At 38.6% G+C, this 23526-nt stretch overlaps 1 protein-coding gene across 3 annotated transcripts; it reads left to right on the top strand.

The window, feature by feature from the left end:
* The first annotated feature begins 2193 nt into the window (after positions 1–2193).
* On the top strand, positions 2194–21555 carry DEPDC1 (DEP domain containing 1). 3 transcript variants are annotated; one of them, XR_006886034.1, is made up of 12 exons: positions 2194–2246; positions 4010–4275; positions 7161–7317; positions 7752–7870; positions 8276–8406; positions 9816–9863; positions 13010–13150; positions 14456–15307; positions 15746–15918; positions 17654–17830; positions 18727–18865; positions 18953–18997. XR_006886034.1 is itself a non-coding variant. In XM_046645570.1 (12 exons), exons 1-12 carry the CDS (start codon positions 2199–2201, stop codon positions 19967–19969), a joined length of 2439 nt encoding a protein of 812 aa, XP_046501526.1. In that variant the 5' UTR covers positions 2194–2198; the 3' UTR covers positions 19970–21555. The 3 variants fall into 3 exon arrangements, 2 of the variants coding, with proteins under 2 accessions (XP_046501526.1, XP_046501528.1); XM_046645570.1 differs by lacking the exon at positions 18727–18865 and adding an exon at positions 19829–21555 and having other exon boundaries at positions 18953–19138; XM_046645572.1 differs by lacking the exons at positions 14456–15307; positions 18727–18865 and adding an exon at positions 19829–21555 and having other exon boundaries at positions 18953–19138.
* Positions 21556–23526: the final 1971 nt, after the last annotated feature.

The raw sequence follows: 23526 nt of genomic DNA, 5'->3' as shown, positions 1-23526 counted from the left end.
ACACACACACACACACACACACACTCCCCCAAAATTGTTTGGAGAATCCAAGAAATCATCATTTTAACAGGTATCCAAGTGATCCTAACCCAAGTGGTTTGTAACCCACTTAGAAATCCTAACATACGGGAATGAGGAAAACGATGATAAAGTGACTCCCAAAAACGTGGTAATGAGAGAAACAAAATTATTTCCAAGAATTAAACTACAAAATCAATAAATAGTTGCTAGGAGCAGAGATACAAAGTTACCTTAAAGAAACCCAAACCACCAACATTTAACAAAAACCTGACTTTTAGATATTTTCTTATTTAAAGAAACAGGCAATAGGGCCAGCACCAGTGTCCTAGTGGTTAAGTTCAGTGTACTCCACCTCAGTGGCCTGGATTCGGTTCCCAGGCACAGACCAACACCACTTGTCTGCGAGTGGCCAGGCTGTGGTGGCAGCTCATACACATAAAAAAAGGAAGATTGGCAGCAGATGTTAGCTCAGGGAGAATCTTCCTCAGCAAAAAAAGAAAAGAAGCAGTCAACATAAAGGTGGACGCAACAGAGCAAATCCATGAACACAATTGGACGCACCTAAAAAAGAGTCTCAGAGGCTTTCTCAAGATGTGACACTTACATTTTGCTGCATGCCTTCTTAGAACTTCTCCAACCATTCTCTTATGAAAAGTTTAGATTTTCTTTTCCTGGTAACCTCTAAAATGTTTCCATGATACTTTATGATTTCCAATTAATTTCGTGCCATTAATAATATCCCTGCAGCTTATGTCTTAGAAACATAGGTAATATGCTCTGGCCACTCATATCAAAGGCCACATATGAGATCATTTTCAACTAGGGAGCTGGGCAAAAATGCAAAATAAATTTTGCCTTCAACAGTCTCATCTCCGTTTCATTCTGAAGGGAAACAGGTAAAAGAAAAGAGAAAAGAACTCTAAGACAATGTGTCATAAACAGCCAGATAAAAACGGTTCACACTATTTTGTAGCATCTCTCTCTCTACTCTTCCTTAACACAAACGCAAAACTGAGTTGATTATTCCCATTTACCAAGTGCTTTTTGAAAATTCCTATCCACTGGTCCTATTCGGAAAACTGACGTATTTCCATCTAAATTATCTGAAGTTCTGCTAAGGTAAACTCTGGAGACCATGATACTACTCCTCCCTAGAACGTTTTTCCCTTACCTCTCCTGTCTACTAAGTCCTATCCTTTCAAATTGCTTTTTAATTTCCAAATCAATTCTTTCACAGCTTTAAAGCACTCAGGTAACTCTCAGTCTGCTATACAAGGGATGCCCAGTATCAAATTATTTCAGACTGGTGATAGAGCGTCTATTAAAAGTACGAAGTCTGAGTTCTGCCAACCGGATCTCACACTTTAGGGGAAGCTCTTCAACTCTCAGAACTTAGTCTTTTGTCATCTGAGAAGCGAGGTGTCTTGCAGACTTTCTAAAATCTCCTCGAATTTTCAAGTCAATGATCATGATTCAAATATATTTAACAGGACTCATAAAGATATGGTATTAGAATTTAAGGGAAGCAATTGGGCAGGTTTTACAGAACCTTTCCCAAGCTCCTCATTGTGTGTACTTACGGAAGTCCCCTTATGCTCCTTCTTACTGCCGAATTGAGGGTTTAACCTTCATTTTTGCACTGGGAAGCACGGAATCATGGCACCTGCTCAGGTGCACGAGGGTGGCAGCCCTGCCACGTAGCCCCAGGAAGCTTCGGGGAAGCAAAAGCAAGTAGTTTGTCAGGCGAAAGCTACCCTCTAGGGATGCTTTGCTTTACAAGCTAAGCAGTGCTGGAGATGCTGCAGCGCCAGGCAGGACAGGCGTGGGGCTTGGGGGTTTTTTCTTTTCAAATTTCACATTCCCAAATTTCACCAAAGGCTGAACTCCCAACAGCCCTGCCTGGGCCTTAACCTCTCTCACCGGTTCCCACGACCCCGGAAGCGTGGAAGCAGCTTGGAGAAACCCGCCGGAGCCCACGCCCACCAGCGGGGCCCGCCCCCGCCGGCGGGCGTCACGTGGCCCGGCGGGCGGCCAATCAGCGCGGCGCTCTGGGTTTTCGAATCGGCGGCGGGGCCGACGGTTGTGCCGCGCCGGCTGCCGCGGGTCGCCCGGCCCTGGACCGCCGTCCGCCGCCATGCTCGGCGCCGGGCGCTGACGGACCTCCGGCCCGGGGCGGGATGGAGAGTCGGAGCGTGCCCCCCGGCCCTTACCGGGCCACCAAGCTGGTAAGACGGCCGGCCAGCTCCCCGTGAGGACGTGGGGGCTTCCCTTGACGGAGGGCCGGGCGCGGAGCCCTCGTCCGCCCCGGAGGCCGGTGCGGGGACCCCTGGGCGCGCGGAGCCCTCGCCGCACGCGCCGCTCCGCCTCGGGGGTCCGGGCCTGGTCTCCGCGCCCTGCGGGCCGTGCTCCTGCGGGGCGAGCCCGGGCCCCGGCGGCGGCGTCCCCGGGTCGTCAGAATCCTCCCACGGTGGCCGCCCCCACGCCTGATTCTCTGCCCTCATCAGGATTCGGGACGAACCGAGACCGAGTCCTAGTGCTCGATGGGGTCAGATCGGGGGCAGCCCGATGTGACAGCTTCGTTTTGCTGGGTCCGTAGAGTTGCATGCGGGATGTACCGACCCAGTAGCCCTGGGTACTGCTGCCTATTTCAAAACCGAACCCAGCATGTTGAGATACCCATCAGGGATCACGTGCGGTCCCTGGACGTGTCCTTGTGCGCAGTGTCCTGCGCATTTGGATCTTCATGCCAAGAGGATTCAGTGCCGCTGGTTTCGTGACATTAGGAGAGTCACTTAACTTCCGTGAGCCTCAGTTTCCACATTGGTAGAGTGGGGCTACTAATGCATGCCCGCCTTAAGGGATTTCCCAGGAGGATCTGCATGTGAAAGGGTACTGTGATTCATAGAATAATAAACAGCCCATCCTGTGGATACGTTGCAGCTCAGTATAAGTTTATTGAATAAATAAAAGTGTCAAGTGGGGAGGTGTGGGAAGACAAGATTACAGTTATAGTGTTTTCAGCCCTTAAGGTCTGAGTTGTGATATTGGGGCCACCTAGGTTGGAGAAGTGATTATAGAGTTAGTATGGCATAGCTGGGCTTACAAGTCAGATAGCTCCACCTCATGCAGGATTTTTCCATTTAAAAGTGATGTCTTTCTTCTACACCACCACCATCTTTGTGCTCCACTGTTAGAGCTGGCAAAACCTTAAAGTTTGCATGAATTGAGGACCATTTGGAAAATATGAGTGTCTTTTTTAAATGTAGTTATAACACGGGGTCATTAAACACACAATGGAGTTAAAGCTCACTTAATTTACCCCATCTGTTCTGTGTTCACTGTTGGAATCTTCACAGTACTGATCCTACAGTAAATAGATAAGCAATTTTCATATTAAAGGTCTTTCGCCAGTAAAACCACTGTGAGCTGTGAGTTTTGTTTGGCCAGCCTGGCAGTTAGCAGTTCCAAAGTCAGTCGGCTGGGTTTGAAGGCCTGGGTTCATCTCTCAGCTGTGTGGCCTTGGTCAAAGCATTAAACCTGTCTGTGCTTCACTCATGTTCCCTATCTGAGAATGGGATAATCAGAGTAACTGTTCATACAATGGTGAGAAAGCGACATAATGAATGTAAAGCACTGCGTCTGACAGAAGTGCTGCCAGCATATTATTAATATTAGTTAAGGGAAAAGAGAAAACACAAGAATAAATGCTTTCTCTGTTGAGGACTAGGAGGCAGGTTCGTGTTCACTGCAGTTCTTCAGTGTTCCTCAGTTTCCTAAATGAGCCAACCAGACAATGAAGTGCTTTTAGCCAAAAACTGTTACATAAAAATATTACATAGAATTAAAAAGAAATCAGTATGAGATATAAAATTCATGATGTAGTCAGACGTGAATGAAAGAATTCCTTTGTCTAATTTGTTTCAAATCAGTAAGAGGTTTCATTTTTGTTTATTTTTTTTTTTTTTTACTATTTTCCTTCTTTTTGCAGTGGAATGAAGTTACCACATCTTTTCGAGCAGGGATGCCTCTAAGAAAACACAGGCAGCACTTTAAAAAATATGGCAATTGTTTTACAGCAGGAGAAGCGGTGGATTGGCTTTATGACCTGTTAAGAAATAATAACAATTTTGGTCCTGAAGTTACAAGACAACAGACTCTCCAACTGTTGAGGAAATTTCTTAAGAATCATGTAATTGAAGACATCAAAGGCAGATGGGGATCAGAAAATCTTGATGACAACAGTCAGCTATTCAGGTACTGAACTGATAAATAACTGCAAAACTGACACTTAACAAGAAAGTTTAACTCCCCGTCTGTTATACTTTTGCTAAATAAAATAGCAGCTTCTTCAGGAGAAACAATGTTTTCTTTAGAAAACTTATTGCTCTTAGTCCAATTAAAACCATTTAGAAGTTAAAGTTAATTGCACAATTCAAACTTTTAAATGTTAGATAGTATGTATAATAAAATAAAGAATTGGGAGAAAAGAGTGAGGTATTATCACTTCTGTATATTCTGAGAGCTCTAAAGTGTTGCGAGGACAGATCATTATTAACCTTTAGTTTCACAGACTCAAGATTTACAAGATAAATTTTCACAGGTCCTTGCCTTCAAGTAACATATAATCTTATATATTCTAAGAATATATGGGATGAGATCAATAATAGTAACTATGTAATAAATAACAGAAGAAATATACCAGAGATTAAAGAGAATATTTATTAATCCCTAAAATAGCTAAGCAGGGTAGGGATTACTTCCTTTCTACAGATGAGAAAGCTGAGCCCATGCTTCAGTAAATCTTGTTACCTCTGCCAGAGATACGTTCTTCCACCTTGAAACACTGGGCACGTTTGTCAGACTGGTAAATACATTGCTTCTCGTGTCAGCTCTGTTGTGGCTCCTCCCTGGAGCCTCTGACTCCCTCAGGCCAGCACAGTTGCTTTTTCTCTCATGTTCTCAGGGTTCTTTGTTATACATCCATTAAACTAGGTCTTTGGATTCTAACATCCATGCTTTTCTTTCTCTACAAAATTAGTACTTTTCAAATGCAATGTCTTAGAAGTTGATTCTTGCCTTTGTATCAAAGATGATTTATGTCATACAAGTAAACCGCAATAAGCAGCATATGAATACTTAATTTGTGTAACACTCTGCAGATGTTTCCTCTCAGTCACTTCTCAGTCACCTTTGTGAGCCCCTTTGCTGCTGCTCCTACGTTTTCTGTTGCTGGTCCTCAAGCTCCTAAACTTGTCTTCCCTCCACCTCTCTGCCTGGGTCTCTCATGCCAGGTCTTTACCTGCTTTTCTTATGACTTACAGCCCTCCAACCCAAATCTCTCTCCTGAGCTTTAGAACCGTATTTTACCTATTAAACAGGCATTTCAAATATAACACGGAAAATCACTATCACCTGTTCAACCAAGATTTTGTCTTCTTGTGTCCATATCTGAACGAACGGTACTGTCTTCCCTGGAGTTGCGTCAGTCCCCTCCCCGTGTTCTCCCCATAATTATGCTGTAATCATCAAACTGTCTCTCTCCTGCCTCAGTAGCTCTCTGATCTGTCCACTTCTCCCTCCACTGTGAATGTTCTTTTTGTTGGGCTCTTATTCTCTTACCTGGAATTCTGCACAGCTCTTCTGCCTCTAGTCTTTCACAGCGGTAACAAAACTATAAAGTACTGAAAAATAAAGCTTACCAAAATGTGTAAGACTTTACTGGAGAAAACTATAAAATTGTATTGAAGGTAGTAAGTGGAGAAGGATATCCTGTTGATGAATCAGAAGACTTGGTATCGTGAATAAGTCACTTCTCCCCAAATTAATTTATAAATTCAGTGCATTTTCATTTAAAACCCCTATAAATTTTGGTAGAATCTGATAAACAGATTCTAAAGTTCATTTGGTAATGTAAAGGTCCAAGGCGGTTTTGAAGAACCAGGAAGGGAGAATTGCCTTACCTGATATCTGGGCTTAAATTAAAACAATTAAGTACTGAGAAAATAAGCTCATACCTATATGGGAACTTGGTATAAGTTATACATGGATTAAACACCTAAATATGAAAATAAAACCCTTACGAGTGAATATAAGAAAATATTTTTAGGATAGTGGAATAAGAAAGAACTTCTGAGGTAACTCAAAAACTTCGCATAAATTTAATGTATGATAAAAGATACCACAGAGTGAAAAAACAGCAAACCATATATTGTTTATGTATATTTATTAAAAGTATAAGGACATGAACAAGTGGGAAATACACTACCTATAGGTTAATGATTTCCCTTAGGAAGAGAGAAAGAAAGAGAATAAGCAAAGAATTTCTTTCATTTTTTAAAAAAAGGGAGGGGGGTGGCCCAGTGGCGTAGTGGTTAAGTTCGCACACTCTGCTTCAGCCGCTTGGGGTTCGCAGGTTTGGATCCAGGGTGTGGACCTACACACTACTCACCAAGCCATGCTATGGTCGCATCCCACATTATTAAATAGAGGAAGTTTGGCACAGATGTTAGCTCAGTGGCAAGCTTCCTCAAGCAAAAAGAGGAAGATTGGCAACAGATGTTAGCTCAGGGCCACTCTTCCTCACCAAATAAATTTTAAAAAGATAATGAAGTCTTTGGTAAAGTATTAACAATTGCATTGGTTGATGGTTACATACATGAATGTTGTTTTATATTATTTTCTGTACTTTTTTTGTTTCTTTGAAATAATTTATATTAAAATGAAGGGAGGAAAAAGCATTATAATCAAAAGGAGCAACAGAGACCAAGTTCTGGAAATTAGAACAAGCACAGTCAAACAAAGGGCAGAAAACATATACAAATTAGATAATGTATCAAACAAATTTAGAAAATGTAACATTCTAGAACCATTTTGTATGTAAGCATAGCTCTCCGACAGAGTTTATCCTAATAATAACCCTGATTTATCCAGAAATACAGTTAAAATATGCACAGTATACTAAAAAAAGCAGGAAATTATTAAAATGTTTTTTAAAGATTTAATGAGAAAATCAATATATAGAGAATTTTCATAAAATAATGTAAATAAATCTGGGGTTTTGTGTGATTTTTAAGATAAATAGGCACTAAAAGTTTGTTTCTGATCTCACATTATTTAATTGCATATTATTCTTAAACCAGATTTCCAGCAAATTCTCCGCTTAAAACTCTTCCACGAAGGCATCCAGAATTGAGAAAAAACAGCATAGAGAACTTTTCCAAAGATAAAGATAGTATTTTTAAATTACGAAACTTGTCTCGTAGAACTCCTAAGAAGCATGGATTATATTTCTCTCAGGTAAAATGTCCTTTTTACTAATCCCTAGCTTAAGTATAGTTATCACATGCTTAATAATAGAATCATTAAAAGTAAGTGATTCTTTAATATTTGAGACCGGTACTGAAATATCTTAACCTACGTTATATTCTAAAAATATATGTGTATATTTGTTTGGAACTCAGAGAAACAATAATAAAAATGGTAGTGAAACATACTTGAAACGGTATTTGTATAATTTTAGCATGTTTTGTTTTAAATTGATTTGAGGGTGAGCAGGGCAGCCGCAAACCGAAGCTTTATTACCATGTGTTACAGTATTTCTTCAGGCGGCACTTACCTTACAGCCCCACGATGGACTGATACCATAGAATTACTAAATATTAGGAGTGGTGTCAGTTCAGTATTTCCCTAATTTGAGTGGAACGTATTAAACCAAAGTAATTCTTTTTCAGGAAAATACAGAGAAAATGAACTGTGAAATAGTCAATGAAGATCAAGAAAACTCATTTGGTAATAGAGAAATAAGCCAGGAAGATGTTGAAGAAGTTTGGAGATATATTTTTCTGAGCCAGTAAGCTAAAACCAAGTTCTGAGTTGTTGGGAATGTTAATTTTGACGTTTTCGTCAAGAAATGGAAGAGAACTGATCAGTTCTCAAAGCTTAGACTTGAACCTGTATGTATTTCTGAATAAATGCTCTTGCTACAGTTCTAGTACAGTAGGAATAGAAGGTCTGCAGGATGATTGCTTTTTCTTTGAATCAAAGTTGTAGCTATAGTTGAGTGAATATTAGAATCCTTTGAAGGTTATTAAGATAAATATATTTGAAAGTGGACACTGAAATATAAGCCTTAGAAGTTTGGCTTAAGAAAAACAAATATTCTGACAACTTTGTTTGCCAGTCATATTCTTTTATATTTATATTCTATTCCACTTATTTTATAGAGAAAAAATGTTTTATTCTTTCTTCTATTTAGCCTGCAAACCATTTTAGGTGTGTCATCCTTAGAAGAAGTCATAAATCCAGAACAAGTGGTTCCCCAATATGTGATGCACAACATGACCAGCACCAGTAAACATGGGATAGTTCTGCTGCAGGACAAGTCAGGTTGGTATCCATAAAAAGTTAGAATCTTTTTAAACTTGCTAACAGAGGTTGCAGCTATAGTGGCGATGCAGAGAGGCAAAATGTAGAAAGTAGAATAATGGAAAGAGCATCAGGGAGACTATTGCGATATCCTAGGTGCTTTAGTAATCACAGTGGAATAATTTTTAAGTGAATATTATTCCTATTATTTTAGCTCCTAAGGTTAATTCATATGTGATTTTTTAAAAATGGCAGGGTTAAACATCCAAAAAGTATGCAATATAATTGATTAACCAGATTTTGTTGAGGCCTACAATGTGCCAGGCCTTATACTAAAGATTAGTGAGGAGCAAGAGGGGGACGGTCCAGGGAGCCTAGCTGAGTAGTTACATCCAAATTTAGAGGTCAAGACATGCAGAACTGAAGTCACACACAAGAAATTAAGCCCAAACTTTCAAGACCAGTATTCTAAAGATCACTGGCTTTGTGTTAAATATGTTTCTATAATGTATTGATTTCAGATAATATAAGATAGGGAAATCAGGGAAATAATTCAAGACAGATGCATTAGAGAACCTAGATTACAAGAAATGTTTCAATAAACCTACTCAAAATGTTTACTCATTTTTTTTTATCATCAGTAGGTGTCCATAGGATTAACTGCCATGTGTTACTTTGAGTTTCTTTCTGTCAGCAAGAACTTTGAGATTTAAATTGTAGGAATAAAAAGTAAATGTCAAAACTTGAGTTATGTCGTACATGCGTGTGGCTTTGGACCAGTCCCATCTTTCATTACCTAAAATGATGTACTTAACAGTATAGGCTCTCATCCAAGCTTCCTGTTTTTTATACCCGTAACCTTTTCAAGTCAACTGTATGTGTGGTTTTTGCGTTTGTGTCAAAACACTACTAGATTTTATGCAGCATACTTCAGTGGCACGTGAAAGATTTTAAGCAAACCTTGCTGTGAAATGGCCCTAATATTGGGAAGTAGCTTGTTTCAGTCGTAGGTCTCACTGCAATCAGTAATATTCACATAGCGTGGCTGTGGTCAGAACAGAAATGAGGTAAAGGAAAGATGGTGGTGCTGGATAAAGATGAATGTTAATTTATTTCCAAACCTCTCCCAAAATGATTAATTCTTGATTTGGGGTAGCTCATTGTTTTATGTATCGTGGAAGGAGTCAAACTCAAGATCTCTATAACTTTTTAAACTTGTGTTTAATATATTTTCTTGGCCCTATGTCTTATTAAACATAGAATAACTTTTAATCCTGGTAATACATATATATATACATCTATAATTATATGTACACACACATCCATGAATATATGTATGTGTATATATAATTATATATGTGTGAAGTTTTAAATATACTATCAAAAATTGTGTGATCTGTTAAACAATGTAAACATGTTTTTTTGTACAGCTGACCTTCCTCACTGGGTGTTATCTGCCATGAAGTGCCTAGCAAATTGTAAGTTAAACAAACAAAAATGTATGTATGTTTTATATTGATAGTATTTAACAAGAACCAAGGGAATTTCTTAAATAGTTTGTAAAGGCCCTGATGAAGTGTTTCATTGCTCTTGATGTATGTATGTGTGTTTTATATTGATAGTATTTAAGAAGAACCAAGGGAATTTCTTAAATAGTTTGTAAAGGCCCTGATGAAGTGTTTCATTGCTCTTGATGTTTACAGGACAGTCTAGTGGCACTGATCGCATTCCTTTGTGTGTGGAGTGTGTTAGAGAGCCCTTAACCTTTCCAGTGCAGACGGTGATTTTACAAGTCAAGCCCATCTTTTATGGCTCAGTTCTCCTAAATCATAAAACCATAGGCTAGAGGGTCTCAAGGAGGTTTTAGGTATGATCTGCGTCAGTTGCCTCGTGAGGCCCGGAGAGTTCAAATAGCAGCTCGTCAGTAAAGTAGCTTGTACGCGGGAGGCTTCAATGAGAAACAAAGTCTCCCAAAGCCCGCTTCGGCCTCTTGCCCCTTGCACGGCCTCAGTGTTCAGGAGCTTCATGACGTGCTCCTACTACGTAAGATGGTTAATGGGACTTTATGAAAAAAGCGTTCTGTCACCAGTCAGCACATCATTGTTTTTAGCATTTCATTCTTCAAGCTTTTTCCATAGTGTTCAGTGACAATGATTTTCGTAAATTAAGACCCTGATTCAAGTACAAAACCCTAATTGCTTTCAAAATCAATTTTAAAAATGTGCAGAATTGTGCTTCTAAATCATCAAAAGTTAAAATATATTTTAATAATTTTGTTACAAAAGTTTTTTTTTAGTTTTTATAAATTTAGTATTTTATTAATGTTTAGGATAAGTATATATTCCCTTGTTGTCCACTGGGTGTCAATATGACAAAATAACAGAATAAATAGCAATAAAGTAAATAAGTTGCAGAAAGATGTTATTTATCAAATGGAGGTAAAGATCTTGATCATAACTTAAGATTTTTGAGTTTCTCTTCCTACCCTCCCCTGACCTGACTGCCCTTCTCTCATACCTTGGCTCATCGTTAGCAACTCACATTAGCATACTTCCAGGCGTTTCACTGGCGCCCTATCTTTAGGGACTTTTTTCTTCCCAGTCCATGTCATACCTAAATGATACCAAAGATATAACTTACTGGATTCCATTTTAACAACAATGTATCTAGACAGTCAGTATGAAGACTTTTACTTAACTTATTTAATCCCCCGCAGTAATCCTGTGACATAGGAATCAGTGATCAGTATACTATTCCCAGTTTTCTTCTGGAAGAGAAAACTAAGGCTTAGAAAGTCTTCTGCTAGTACATAAGGAGCTGTGTATTCAAACCTAGGTTCTCTAAGGTCTGTGCTTCTCATCTCAGTAAAGTACTTTCTGTCTTAGAAAACTTTCTAATGATTCTCAAATCTTTTATTCTACCTGTTGAAAGTATTTTTTACGTCCTCCTTAGAAAAGTGTCTATTTTGCTCTGCGTAAAACCCATATTAGCCTTCAAGGTATTAAATATTGTGTGATTTGTTTTCTTTAATCCTTTTTCGGTGTATGTGCTCATGCTTGTGTGGCCATACAGAAGTTTGAGGTTTGGGAAGAGAAAGATTTTAACTTGAAAGATAGCATAGTGACTCAAATGTGAATGCCTGTGACTGTCACTAGGGAGACTTGCAAAAGATTCTGATTCGGTTGATTCAATGGATCGGGAATCTTTTTTTTTCCCTTTTAATCATGCCTCAGAAGATTCTTATAGCAAAGATTCCCAGAGCAGAGTTGGGAAACTCTAAATTAGTGAGACAGAAGCAAACATTTCGAGGTCATTAGTTCCTAGCTCCACCCCCAAAGATTCTGCTCCATATAGAGGAACTTACACTTTGAGTAGTCACATTGGATGATTCTCGTTATGTAGTCCATGGGTCACAGTTTAAATGGTGTTGGACCTTAAGGTCCTGGGTCTGGCTCTCACTTTCCGCTGCTCTAAATTCTAATTCTAGCTTTGCCACCAGTGACTCTTTCATCTTGAACAAGTTACCCTGGACTTCAGTTTCCTCATCTGTAATGGGAGATCAGATCTTATTTCTGAGGAAAACACTAATGAGTGGGTGTGATTATTTCAATAATGTTAAGCTAATGAAACAGCAATGTAGAGATATTATTTAAAGTCATTAAGGAGATACTTCATGTCAGGCCAAATTTATTCATAAAAATGGAAATTTACAAGAGGCCAGACCAGTGGCACAGCCGTTAAATTCACACATTCCGCTTTAGCGGCCTGGGGTTCACTGGTTCAGGATCCCAGGTGCGGACATGTCTCCGCTTATCAAGCCATGCTGTGGCAGGCGTCCTACATGTAAAGTAGAGGAAGATGGCACAGATGTTAGCTCAAGGCCAGTCTTCCTCAGCAACAAGAGGAGGATTGGCAGCAGATGTTAACTCAGGGCTAATCTTCCTCAAAAAAAAAAAAAGAAAAGAAAAGAAAATGTAAATTTACAAAAGACAATTTGGAAGAATTATTTGCATTATCCAAACAGTCTTCACTTTATAAAATGAATTGTGATCAAATCCCATTAAAGTAAACTTCCCTGATGCTTTTAAAATATATTTCAAAGTTTGCTTTAGATACAATTTTTCAGAGATATAAATATTAAAATACTAGCAGTTGCTTACAGTGATTTTGAAAAGATAATGAGAGGGAATGAAATGTACATAATACTTTAAATTTAAATTTTGAATTGTGACAAAATTTGTCATTAAACATAGCTCCTTTTTGAAATACAGGTTTTATACTTTTTTTATTTTGGGGAACGTGAGGAAGATTAGCCCTGAGTTAATGTCTGTTGCCAGTCTTCCTCTTTTTGCTTGAGAAAGATTGTCCCTGAGCTAACATCTGTACTAATCTTCCTCTATTTTGTGTGTGGGTTGCTGTCACAGCGTGGCTTGATGGGCAGTGTGTGGGTTTGCACCTGGGATCTGAACCCGCAAACCCTGGGCTGCCAAAGCGGAACGTGCATGAACTTAACCAGCATGCCACTAGGCCAGCTCCTAGGTTTAACACTTTTTATAAGTATATTTAAAATAAAATATATTTTGCCTGTTTTAATTTTTTTCTTTTTTTGCCTTCTACTTCTTAGGGCCAAGAAGTAATGATATGAATAATCCAACTTATGTTGGATTTGAACGAGATGTATTCAGGACAATTGCAGATTATTTTCTCGATCTCCCTGAACCTCTGCTCACCTTTGAATATTATGAATTATTTGTGAATATTTTGGGTATGTATGGATTTTTACTTATTATTTAGATTCATTTTATTAAAGTTTGCAAGTCTCCCACAATTTAAAAGATCTGAAAGTATAGGTAAATATGAAGGGCGCAGGCTATAAATTATTTTAAAATTGGGACTACTCCAGTTGCTGTTGTGTTGCTTTCCAGTAATTCAAATAGATCATTCCAACACCAGTTCTCTACACCAATTGTGTGTCCTACAGTCCATTTCTGACACTACCCAAAGTTAGCTCAGACCCCACAGGTTAAGGACAGAGTCCTTTGATTCGAATACTGACTACCCGGAGTTAGTGCAGACTCCACAGCTTTAGGGCCCAGTTCCTAAGACGGCCTCACTGCAGACCCCAGCTGCAGCTGACAGCCCCAGGCTCACTCGCTCACACTTCTGCCCGGCTATCTACCAGTTCAGGGCTTCCCATGACCCCCTCAGGTTTCATAATACACTACAACGACTCACAGAACTCTGGAAAAGTGCTTTCCATAGTGATTACCAGTTTGTTATAAAGGATACAAGTCAGGAATAGACAGATGGAAGAGGTATGTAGGGTGAGGTATGGGGTCAGAGTTGTGCAGAGCTCGCAAGCCCTCTCCAGGAGTGCCACCCCCCAAGCACATCTGTGTGTTCACCAGCCCGGAGGTCCCTTAGCTTTGTTGTTTCAGAGTATTAGCTGAGGTCTCATTGCACAGGTGTGATTGATTAAATCATTGGTAATCGAACTCAATCTCCAGTCCCCCTCCCCTGCAGGGAGGTCCGAGGTAGGGCCGAAAGTTCCAACCTTCTGTTCCAGGCGGGGCCAGCCCTAAGTCACCTCACTAGCATAAACTCAGATGTGCTCAGCTGGGCTCTTTATGAATAAGGAAAGACTCCTGTCACTCTGGAAATTCTGAGGGTCTTGGGAGCTCTGTACCAGGTACCAGAGACAAAAAACAAATACATGTTTTCTTATTCTACAGTTGTCTAATAATTAAGAGCTTTCTAATACTTGTAGACTGAGAGCAGAGATTTTTTAAGGTATTTGACGCAATCCATTTAAGTAGATTGGTGAAATAAATTGTAAAGTTATTTATATCACAGGTTGGAAAAGCTCTAGTCAGTCTTGCACTTTGTAACCGAATGTCGCATGTGTCCTATTTAAGTGGCTTCTGAATTAAGCAACTCGTATTTGTTGCTATACTAACAATATATACTATATTGATGCTTTATTTTTTTAACTTTACCGTTTGTTGTTTTTGTTTTATTTTTGTCCACCGTCATACAGTTGCATCTTAATTTTTGTTTCATTTCCTGGTAGTTGTTTGTGGCTACGTCACAGTTTCAGATAGACCCAGTGGGATACATAAAATCCAAGATGATCCACAGTCTGCAAAAATCCTTCACTTAAACAGTTTGAATTCCTTCAAATCAACTGAGTGTCTTCTTCTCAGTCTGCTTCATAAAGACAAAAACAAAGAAGAATCAGATACCACTGAGAGACTGCGGATAAGTGATCAAGGATTTCACGAAAAATGTGCTAAGAAAATGCAGCTAATTAATTTAAAAAACAGAAGAGCCAGTGCTAATGACATAGTGGGAGGAAGTTGTCGTAATTTAATAGGCTTAAGTAGTATGCATGTTCTGTCCTCTAGCATCAAACCGAGGTGCTGTTCTTTAGAAGGAATAGTAGATTTACCAGGGAGTTCAAGTAGAGAGGTCTCCAGTATCTTCCATCAGTCTGTTCTGAACGTAGAAGGACAAAATAGTAAACAGTTTTTAGTGTCTAAGACAAAACAGGAATCCTTAATGAATCTTCACTCAGAGGAAAGTAGTCAGAAGCCACTCTCTGTTGGTTTTAAGAGAACCTCTACTTTGACTGTTCAAGACCAAGAGGAGTTATATAATGGGAAATGCAAATCAAAACAGCTTTGTAGATCTCAGAGTTTGCTTTTAAGAAGTAGTACAAGAAGGAATAGTTATATCAATATGCCAGTGGCTGAAATTGTCGTGAAACCAAATCTTGGACAAGGCAGCACAAGTGTGCACACAGCTGTGGAAGGTGAACTCGGAGAGTCTAGAGCCACAATCAATAAAAGACTCTGCAAAAGTACAGTAGAACTCTCAGCCAATTCTTTACCTCCAGCTTCTTCTCTGTTGACTGGCACACAAAGTAAGGTTGATGCTTGGAATGCATGAATATTAACTTTTAGTGTTTACTAACTGTGTTTGGCTTACCTGTCTATTCTTCTCTGAAATTGCTTTATTTTTCCCTCCAAAAGGAAAGTTTCTTATTGTAAAAGACTCTTGTCATGTCATAACCAAGATTTATTCTACTTACCTAAATCACTTATTTTCTTTCCCTTCAATTTCACTTATTCTGAGTCACTTTATTTGTAATAAGTGAGGGATTTTAATATTCTAATAGGTTATGGAGAAAATAATGAAAATCTTTCCATGCTTTTGAGGAATGTGGAAATTTCTAGGAATAGTTAAAAGAAATTAAATACTAAAATATTATTTTGCCTTCTTTATGTAACTATATATGCTGGTAGTATGAAAGCAACTAGTGTCATTGATGACTTTTTCGGGGGGTGACTTTGCCTTCTAGGTCTGCTGCAGCCTCATTTAGAGCGGGTTGCCATCGACGCACTACAGTTATGTTGTCTGTTACTTCCCCCACCAAACCGTAGAAAGCTTCAACTGTTAATGCGCATGATTTCTCGAATGAGTCAAAATGTCGATATGCCCCAACTTCATGATGCAATGGGTACAAGATCCCTGGTAAGTTGATTTCTTAAGGAAAGAATAAGCCCTGGTTCATAAACCAAACAAAGAAAACCACTTTCTAAAAGTACTAGTCTTGATGTTGTAGTCTTGAAATCATAGATTCTTACGTTAGAAAGGCTCTTAAAAGTCTGATCTTCCCTAGCATCAGAATGCTGGTGTGTCAATCCTCTGTGCTCAGTCTGTTATACTTTCACATTCTGATCTTTATCTCGTCTGAGGACTTTGCCTTTTGGCTCGTCCTATATCACTTCGCAATGATTGACCCAGACCGTCGGACCACGTTATATTGCCTTGTGCCCATTCTGTCTGCTGGGGAAGGAAAAGGAGATGGAGGCCCTGGTGAAAGCTGAAGGGCACTATAACTCTGAAGCACAGAATAGACACCCATGTACAGTGAGGCAAAGTGTTTCAGAGATTGTGTTAGCGGGAAAGTTGTATTTGATGAGGTATGTGAATTAGGATAGCACGCCGTCATGGGCAGGAAGTTGGAGAAACTGCTGTGGGCGGTCTCGGACTCCCTTAGAGGGTGAGGGTGGAGACATTTATGTGCAGACATGGATTGGAAGTGAACTCTCAAAATAGTAACTCTGATCTCGCTCCCTTTGTTGTTGAGCTGCCCTTCCTCAGGGTGCAGCTCCAGTTTACAGGAGGTTCCATGGCGAGGAACCTGGAGCTAAGCTCTGTTCTTCCACTCATCAGGACAGTCTTGAGCAATGACAGACCTAACACAAAGAGGAAGGATTGTCCTCGAGTACTTGTGGCATCCTTCAAAAGCATGGAGGAGTTTTTAGGGGAAGATATTTTGAGAGACGTGAGTGAGAAGGAGATAATTTTGGTTTTATACTTTTGAGTTTAAGGTTATAGGACATCCAAATGAAATTTATCCAACAGAATGTAGGAAATGTGAGCCCAGTGAGGAAAGTTCAGGGCAGGAGGCAAGCTGTTTAGAGAGGTGGGAGTTGAAGCTGTGAGTAAATGAGCTCTACAAAGCTGAGAAAGAATCAAACAGCTGAGGGCTGAGCCTTGGAACAAGATAGGAAAACCTGCCTGACACGTAGAAATAAAACCAAAAATATTTCAGTTCAGTAAATATGCTCATCATCTATTATGTGCAAAATACTTAAAATAGAATTCCGATATTTTAATTGCTTTAGAATGAGGTGTGTGGGTCTTATACTGAGTGGGTTATATGGATATGAACGAGAGGCCCAGGATTTGAAGACTCCTCATGAGGGAATTGAAAAACAGATGTGTTAATTGCTTTTAAAAATTGATGAGGTAAGCATTAAAAACTATTTTGCAGAGTTTCCAAAGATAAATGGTGCCAACCTTGTAACCACTAATGCTTAGATTATATATTCTGGTGTTTTTGTGGGATTAATTTAATGTAGTAAGTCATTGTTCTATGGCATTCTTTAAGCAACATATCTATATGGTATTAATGGAACTTATGGTGTTTACTGATAAAATTGTGGCAAAATTAAGGAAGAAGCTAAACCTTTTATAATCCTTTGCATTTATATTAAGGAAATACTTAATAAGTACTTTTAAAACAATAATAGACATTCTCACCTTTCTAATGTAATAAATTATTGTCCTCATTTTTAAGATGAAGTCTGCTAATCACTTTATCTGAATACTTCAGCATAGTTCTACCCAGAAATTACTGATAGTCTAATTTATATAAAACTTTAGGTTTTTAAAGTCATATCTTTTAATATATTTCTAGATGATACACACTTTTTCTCGGTGTGTGCTGTGCTGTGCTGAAGAAGTGGATCTTGATGAGCTTCTTGCTGCAAGATTGGTTTCTTTCTTAATGGATCATCATCAGGAAATTCTTCAAGTACCCTCTTACTTACAGACTGCAGTGGAGAAACATCTTGACTACTTAAAAAAGGGCCATGTATGTATTGCAAGTCTTAAAATTCTCTGCATTAGTAAATTGCAAGTAGCAAATTCATCTCAAACTAGTCTAATCAATGAGGGAGACTTTATCAGCTCACATAAATAACCTCTAAAAGTCAGGAGTGTAGACAGAATCTGGGGACACAAATAGCAATGGGACTGTTTCCATCCACCTGTCTCTTATTTTCATTTTGGTCCTGTATTTGACAAATGGCTCCTTCACAGGATGGGGAACATGACTGATTAAAGCCCTTGAGTCACAGACTTAGAATCCAAAGGGAAAAAGAGCCATCCCTCCACCACCAATCTGGAATGTTCTTGGTATGGACTCTGATTGGCCGAATCTAGGCTAAATACACATTCTTTGTGGGTTTGAGGGTGAGTGGGTTGGAGAGAGGGCCATACTCTGATTGGCTTTACATAGATTAGAGGAGAATCTGTTCTTCAGAAAAGGTGAGGAGAATGGAGGTAGAATGGAAAGGAACTGTTACAAGAAGGAGAGAAGGAGTACTGAGCAGCGAAAACTAACAGTTGTCTTTCATATTTAGTCTTTGGCTGCCCAGCACAATATTCATGTTTCTTCCTATGCAGGCCGTTCTAATATTTCCCTGACTTATAACTATCCCCTACAATTTCTTTTCTTATCAACAGACGTTATGGGCTCTGCTCATGCCCCTACTTCTCACAAACAGTAGATGAATACTTTAACTATTACTATGTCAGAACATTGATGTTTTAAGATGAATTAAAATATCGCTTCAATTGTTACTGTTTTGTAGTTAAAAGAATAAAACCCATGGTTAATGGTAACAATGATGAAAGCTAACTTTATTAAATACTTATTGAGTGCTAATCACTTTATATACATTATCTCATGTAATCCCCATTTTACAGATGAGGAAACAGACCAAGAGAAGTTCAATAACTTGCTGAGGGTTACAAAGCCAGCGGGTTGTGGAGCTGAGACTTACATCCTACTGACTTATCACCACTCTGCTGCATGATATAGTTTTCTTAAAGTGTTGAATAATAGGTACTAACTCACATCAAACAACGCTTTACCAAATAGGAACGTGACCAGAATTAATAGACTTGGACTGTATCATTTCGTTCACTGCAGATTAAAAACCCCGGAGAGGGACTGATGGTTCCTTTGCCAACATACTCATACTGTAAGCAGATTAGTGCTCAGGAGTTTGATGAACAGAAAGTTTCTACCTCTCAAGCTGCACTTGCAGAACTTTTAGAGAATATTATTAAAAACAAGAGTTTGCCTCTAAAGGAGAAAAGGAAAAAACTAAAACAGGTAAGGGAACGAGCAAGTTCTCAATTGTGTAAATATTTTCTAATATGCTGTTGCTGATCGTTGCTTCATAGCACTTGGAATTTAATTTCCCATTTTAATATTTTGGATTTTAAATATTGGATACATGGGCTATGTATGACTACCTTACCTGCCTGGCTTTACTCTTTATCCTGAAATTATATAATAATAATAGGTACTCTCCTTTACATCTGGTGGTTTGTATTTACACGTTGGATTAGCCTGGGAAAACAACTGCAAAACTTGGATTATAACACATGACTGTAGTGACTCATTGATACCATTGAGGATTTTAGCTCTACATCAAAATCCAGTAGAACATGATTCTGACGAGTCCAATTCCAGATCTGAGACACTCAAAAAGAATACGAAATATACTAGATCCCTGTGACCGTCATTGGCTTTACCAATGGGAAGGAAGAAGATCTGGAATTTAGGGGGAGAGTTAGCATCAGAAGAGAATCCTAGAATGTTAGTGCTAACTGGGATCTAAGAAATCTCACCTTTTACAAATGAGAGCAGAAGGAGGAGCAAGGGTGAAGTGAAAGGACATGCATTTCTGTAATACCTCTTTGAGAAAGGCAGGCACTGAATTCCTATATAATGTTGAACATTGGTTTCCACTAGGATAGTAATGTTAAATACCTTCTAACTGCTCACCTCGTTTTTAAGTTTCAGAAGGAATATCCCTTGATATATCAGAAGAGATTTCCAACCACGGAGAGTGAAGCAGCACTTTTTGGTGACAAACCTACAATCAAGCAACCAATGCTAATTTTAAGAAAACCAAAGTTTCGTAGTCTAAGATACTAACTGAATTAAAAATTATATAATACTTGTGGAACTTTGGTGAATGAAGCCATATCTAAGAATCCAGCCACTAAGAAGGAAGTCTATTTATTAATAAGGTTTTTCTAAATAAAACACATGCAAGGAGGTGCCAAAATAGTTTTTAATCAACATGAGACTAAGAAACTAGTGGATCTCAGCTGAGAGCAAATAACAATAGATGATATGAGATATTTTAACCAGAAACAATCTTGTTTCACAACATCTGGAAAAGCTATCATGGTGTGTGCTAAAATTTTATTTACTTGAATTTTGAAAACTGACATAAATATTCATCAAGATTAAGCTGTAATTCTGTCTTTACAAGAAGACAACTTATCTGCACGTGTGCTTATGAATATTAGCTAAAGAAATAGTTGTTTAGGGTTACTTTTGTTTCTAAATTTAAGAATGTGAAGAATATTTGAAGACTCAGTGAGTTACTTCTCTACTGCTAAATGTTGCACTCTTGTATATTCTCTTTCTACTTTTGATATTTATATATGTATGTGTTTTTGCAATATGTATATGTAAGACTTTGGTTTGCCTTAAAACTTTATCCCAATTACTTCAGTTATTCTTTTTTAAAATAGATCTTTTACATTCTTATGTTCATGAATCTACTAGAAGATAGAGATACAAAAGACGTGTAAGGCAATCATGTACTCTTTCAAAAGATATTTATTTAGCAACTACTGTGTGTCTTTCATTATTCCAGATGGGGAGAAACAATGATGAATAAAACAGAAAATCTCTTCCCTTAAAGTATTTATTTTCCAGGCAAGGGAGGTATACCTATCAGATACTTAAAATAACCATATACCCCCTCAATCAAGTCATGGGGATTCCTTCAGCTGAAGACTGACCTCTGATGATGGAACAGTTCTCTAAGCTGGTGTTTTCCAAACTGCTGCATATTGGAAACACCTGGAGAGTCTTAAAACAATACATGCTCAGGCACTACCGTAGACCGATTAAATCCAAATTGTAAGGGATGATATATAGGCGTCAGTATTTTTGAAACTCTCTAGGTGACTCCAGTATTCAGCCAGCTTTGAGAATCAGTGCCCTAAACACTTTTTATAAACATTTACTACATTTAAGTACCTGGTGGCACACTGGCTTTATTCTTTCATTGTATGAAAATGCCAAGTGTAAATGCCTCTCATCTTAATACAAGGTTATCCAAATTTCTGCTTGATTGAGTACAAACTTGACACAGTTTTTCTTGCATATTTTACTCCAAGATTGTTTAATATTCATTCCTTAAGTGTAAAGATACACATAATGCCTAGGATGTAATAGACATTTATTGTTCAGTGACTGTTCTGATTTCTCAGTGTAATGTCCTACTATAAAATGACAGCATTCCATTTGAAATTACTATTTTTTATTAAAAATTTGGAGAGAAAACGATAACTGTATCTTTTGCCCAGAAACCTTAGCTATAAAATTATTGGACCAAATTAGAATTCTTTCCAAGGTATTTGTATGCTAAAACTTTTCCTGTTTAACAGTGTGTAATAATGTGAATTCTGTTGCATATTGAGATAAAAATTATGTGGGTTTTGTAACAATTTAATTTTGTTTTCGTATTTATTGAAATTAAATATATAAATATTATAGACATTGTAAACTTTCATCTGCATTAGTGTGCATGTGATTGAGATTACAAAATACATGGTGTAACGCTTTAATAATGTGAACTCTGAAGTCAGATTTGAATCCTCCTGTGCTTTTTACTATGTAACCACAGACAAATTACTTAACTTCTCCAAGTCCCAGTTTCCTTATCTGTAAGATGAAGGTTATAATAGTACCTCTCTTTTAGGATTGTTGTGAGAATCAAATAGAGTAATGCATGTGAAGTGTCTAGCCTAGAATAAGCACTCTGTAAGTATTTGCAGTTATTACTAAAATTCAGCTAGGATTATAGCACTAGAAAAGATCTGAGCAAAAAAAGTAGTCCTCTCAATTGCTTTGGGCAGACATGAACCAAAACAAAATTGTGAACAATTGATGAGTCTTATTAAACTATTTTTTAGTTTTGAGACAAAGGTTCTGATTGAATATTTTTTATCTAGTATAAAGGAAAAATTTGATGAGGAAGGAAAGCATGAATTTCTTCAGAAGCAATATCCTTGAGTGTGTGAAAGCTTATGGGATGCAGGACACAAGTAGAGGGCTTGGCCTTCGGCTAGAACATAGATTCCATTGTATCAGGAAAAAAGGCAGGGTGTTTAAGTTCAAATATAGATAGGTTGATTGGTTGACTTGATGTTGATTGCTTATAGAAATTCTCTTCTAATTGCTTTTGCTGTTTGGGGAAATAAGAATCAAATTCAATGGCTGAGAGTAAATCCAGGTGGAGGGGAGGTTGTGCAGTTGAAGAAAGAGAAGGTGTAAAACAGTCTAGCTAACTTGTGGGGTGCGCAGGGTGCACCGGATCAGATGCTGTCTGGTTGTTTTATAGTGATAGTTCTGGTCCCAGTAGTTATTGCCGCCAACCATCCCCAATGGCTTCTCCTAATGGTTGTCATAATGACCCACTCTCCCCACATACTGTCCAGACAGTTATGTAGCATTCACTAGTGGAAAGTACATAGGATTTCCTACTGACTACCTTTTTTCTGTCCTTGGGAAGCTTAAACTCTGAGTTTCTTCATCTGTAAAATATGAATAATAACATCTACCTAACCAACTTGCTGTGGTAATCAAAAAAGGCAATATATTTAAATCTTGAACTTGCAAGACCCTGCTCAATTTCTAAATCCTTTCCTCCTGCCTTATATTTAGCTTAACAAGATCTCTGCTAATTAAAACTCCTTTCCTACCAAGTAACCCCCAGCAAAAAACCATAAAACTGCAGCAAGGCAAATATAATCAAGTTGGTAAAAACTGGTGATAAAGAGAACCTTAAAAGCATCCAGATGGGGGCTGGCCCCGTGGCCGAGTGGTTAAGTTCGCGCGCTCCGCTGCAGGCGGCCCAGTGTTTCGTTAGTTCGAATCCTGGGCGCGGACATGGCACTGCTCATCAGACCACGCTGAGGCAGCGTCCCACATGCCACAGCTAGAAGAACCCACAACGAAGAATACACAACTATGTACCGGGGGGACTTTGGGGAGAAAAAGGAAAAAATAAAATCTTTAAAAAAAAAAAAAAAAAAAGCATCCAGAGAAAAAATATACTTTATATAGAGGAACAAAAATAAGAATGACACTAGACTTCTTTTAAAAAACTGCCATCCTAGCCAGCCCTGGTGGCCTAGTGGTTAAGTTCTGCACACTCCACTTGGGGGGCCTAGGTTCAGTTCCCAGGCGTGGACCTACACCACTCATTTGTCAGTGGCCATGCTGTGGTGGTGGCTCACATACAAAAAGGGAGATTGGCAGTGGATGTTAGCTCAGGGTGAATCTTCCTGAGCAAAAAAAACTGCCATCCAGAAAACAAGTCATATTGTTTTGGATTTGCTGTCTTGGCTGGGAGTTGGTGCCAGTTCACACCAAGAAAAGTTTCGGCAGAGACCAGCAGTGCTGTGCCA

The sequence above is a fragment of the Equus quagga genome, chromosome 18 (assembly GCF_021613505.1).
Source record: "Equus quagga isolate Etosha38 chromosome 18, UCLA_HA_Equagga_1.0, whole genome shotgun sequence".
NCBI classification, from domain to species: Eukaryota; Metazoa; Chordata; class Mammalia; order Perissodactyla; family Equidae; genus Equus; species Equus quagga.
The sequence above is the reverse complement of the archived record's forward strand: the minus strand, read 5'-3'. Positions and strand labels throughout refer to the sequence as shown.

What these genes read in the sequence shown, in the direction of transcription:
- DEPDC1 (XM_046645570.1), top strand. Translation starts at nt 2,199, where the DNA reads ATGGAGAGTCGGAGCGTGCCCCCCGGCCCTTACCGGGCCACCAAGCTG. An exon ending in CTTACCGGGCCACCAAGCTG is followed by an intron (nt 2,247 to 4,009) that starts GTAAGACGGCCG and finishes TTCTTTTTGCAG; the next exon opens with TGGAATGAAGTTACCACATC. An exon ending in CATGAAGTGCCTAGCAAATT is followed by an intron (nt 9,864 to 13,009) that starts GTAAGTTAAACA and finishes TCTACTTCTTAG; the next exon opens with GGCCAAGAAGTAATGATATG.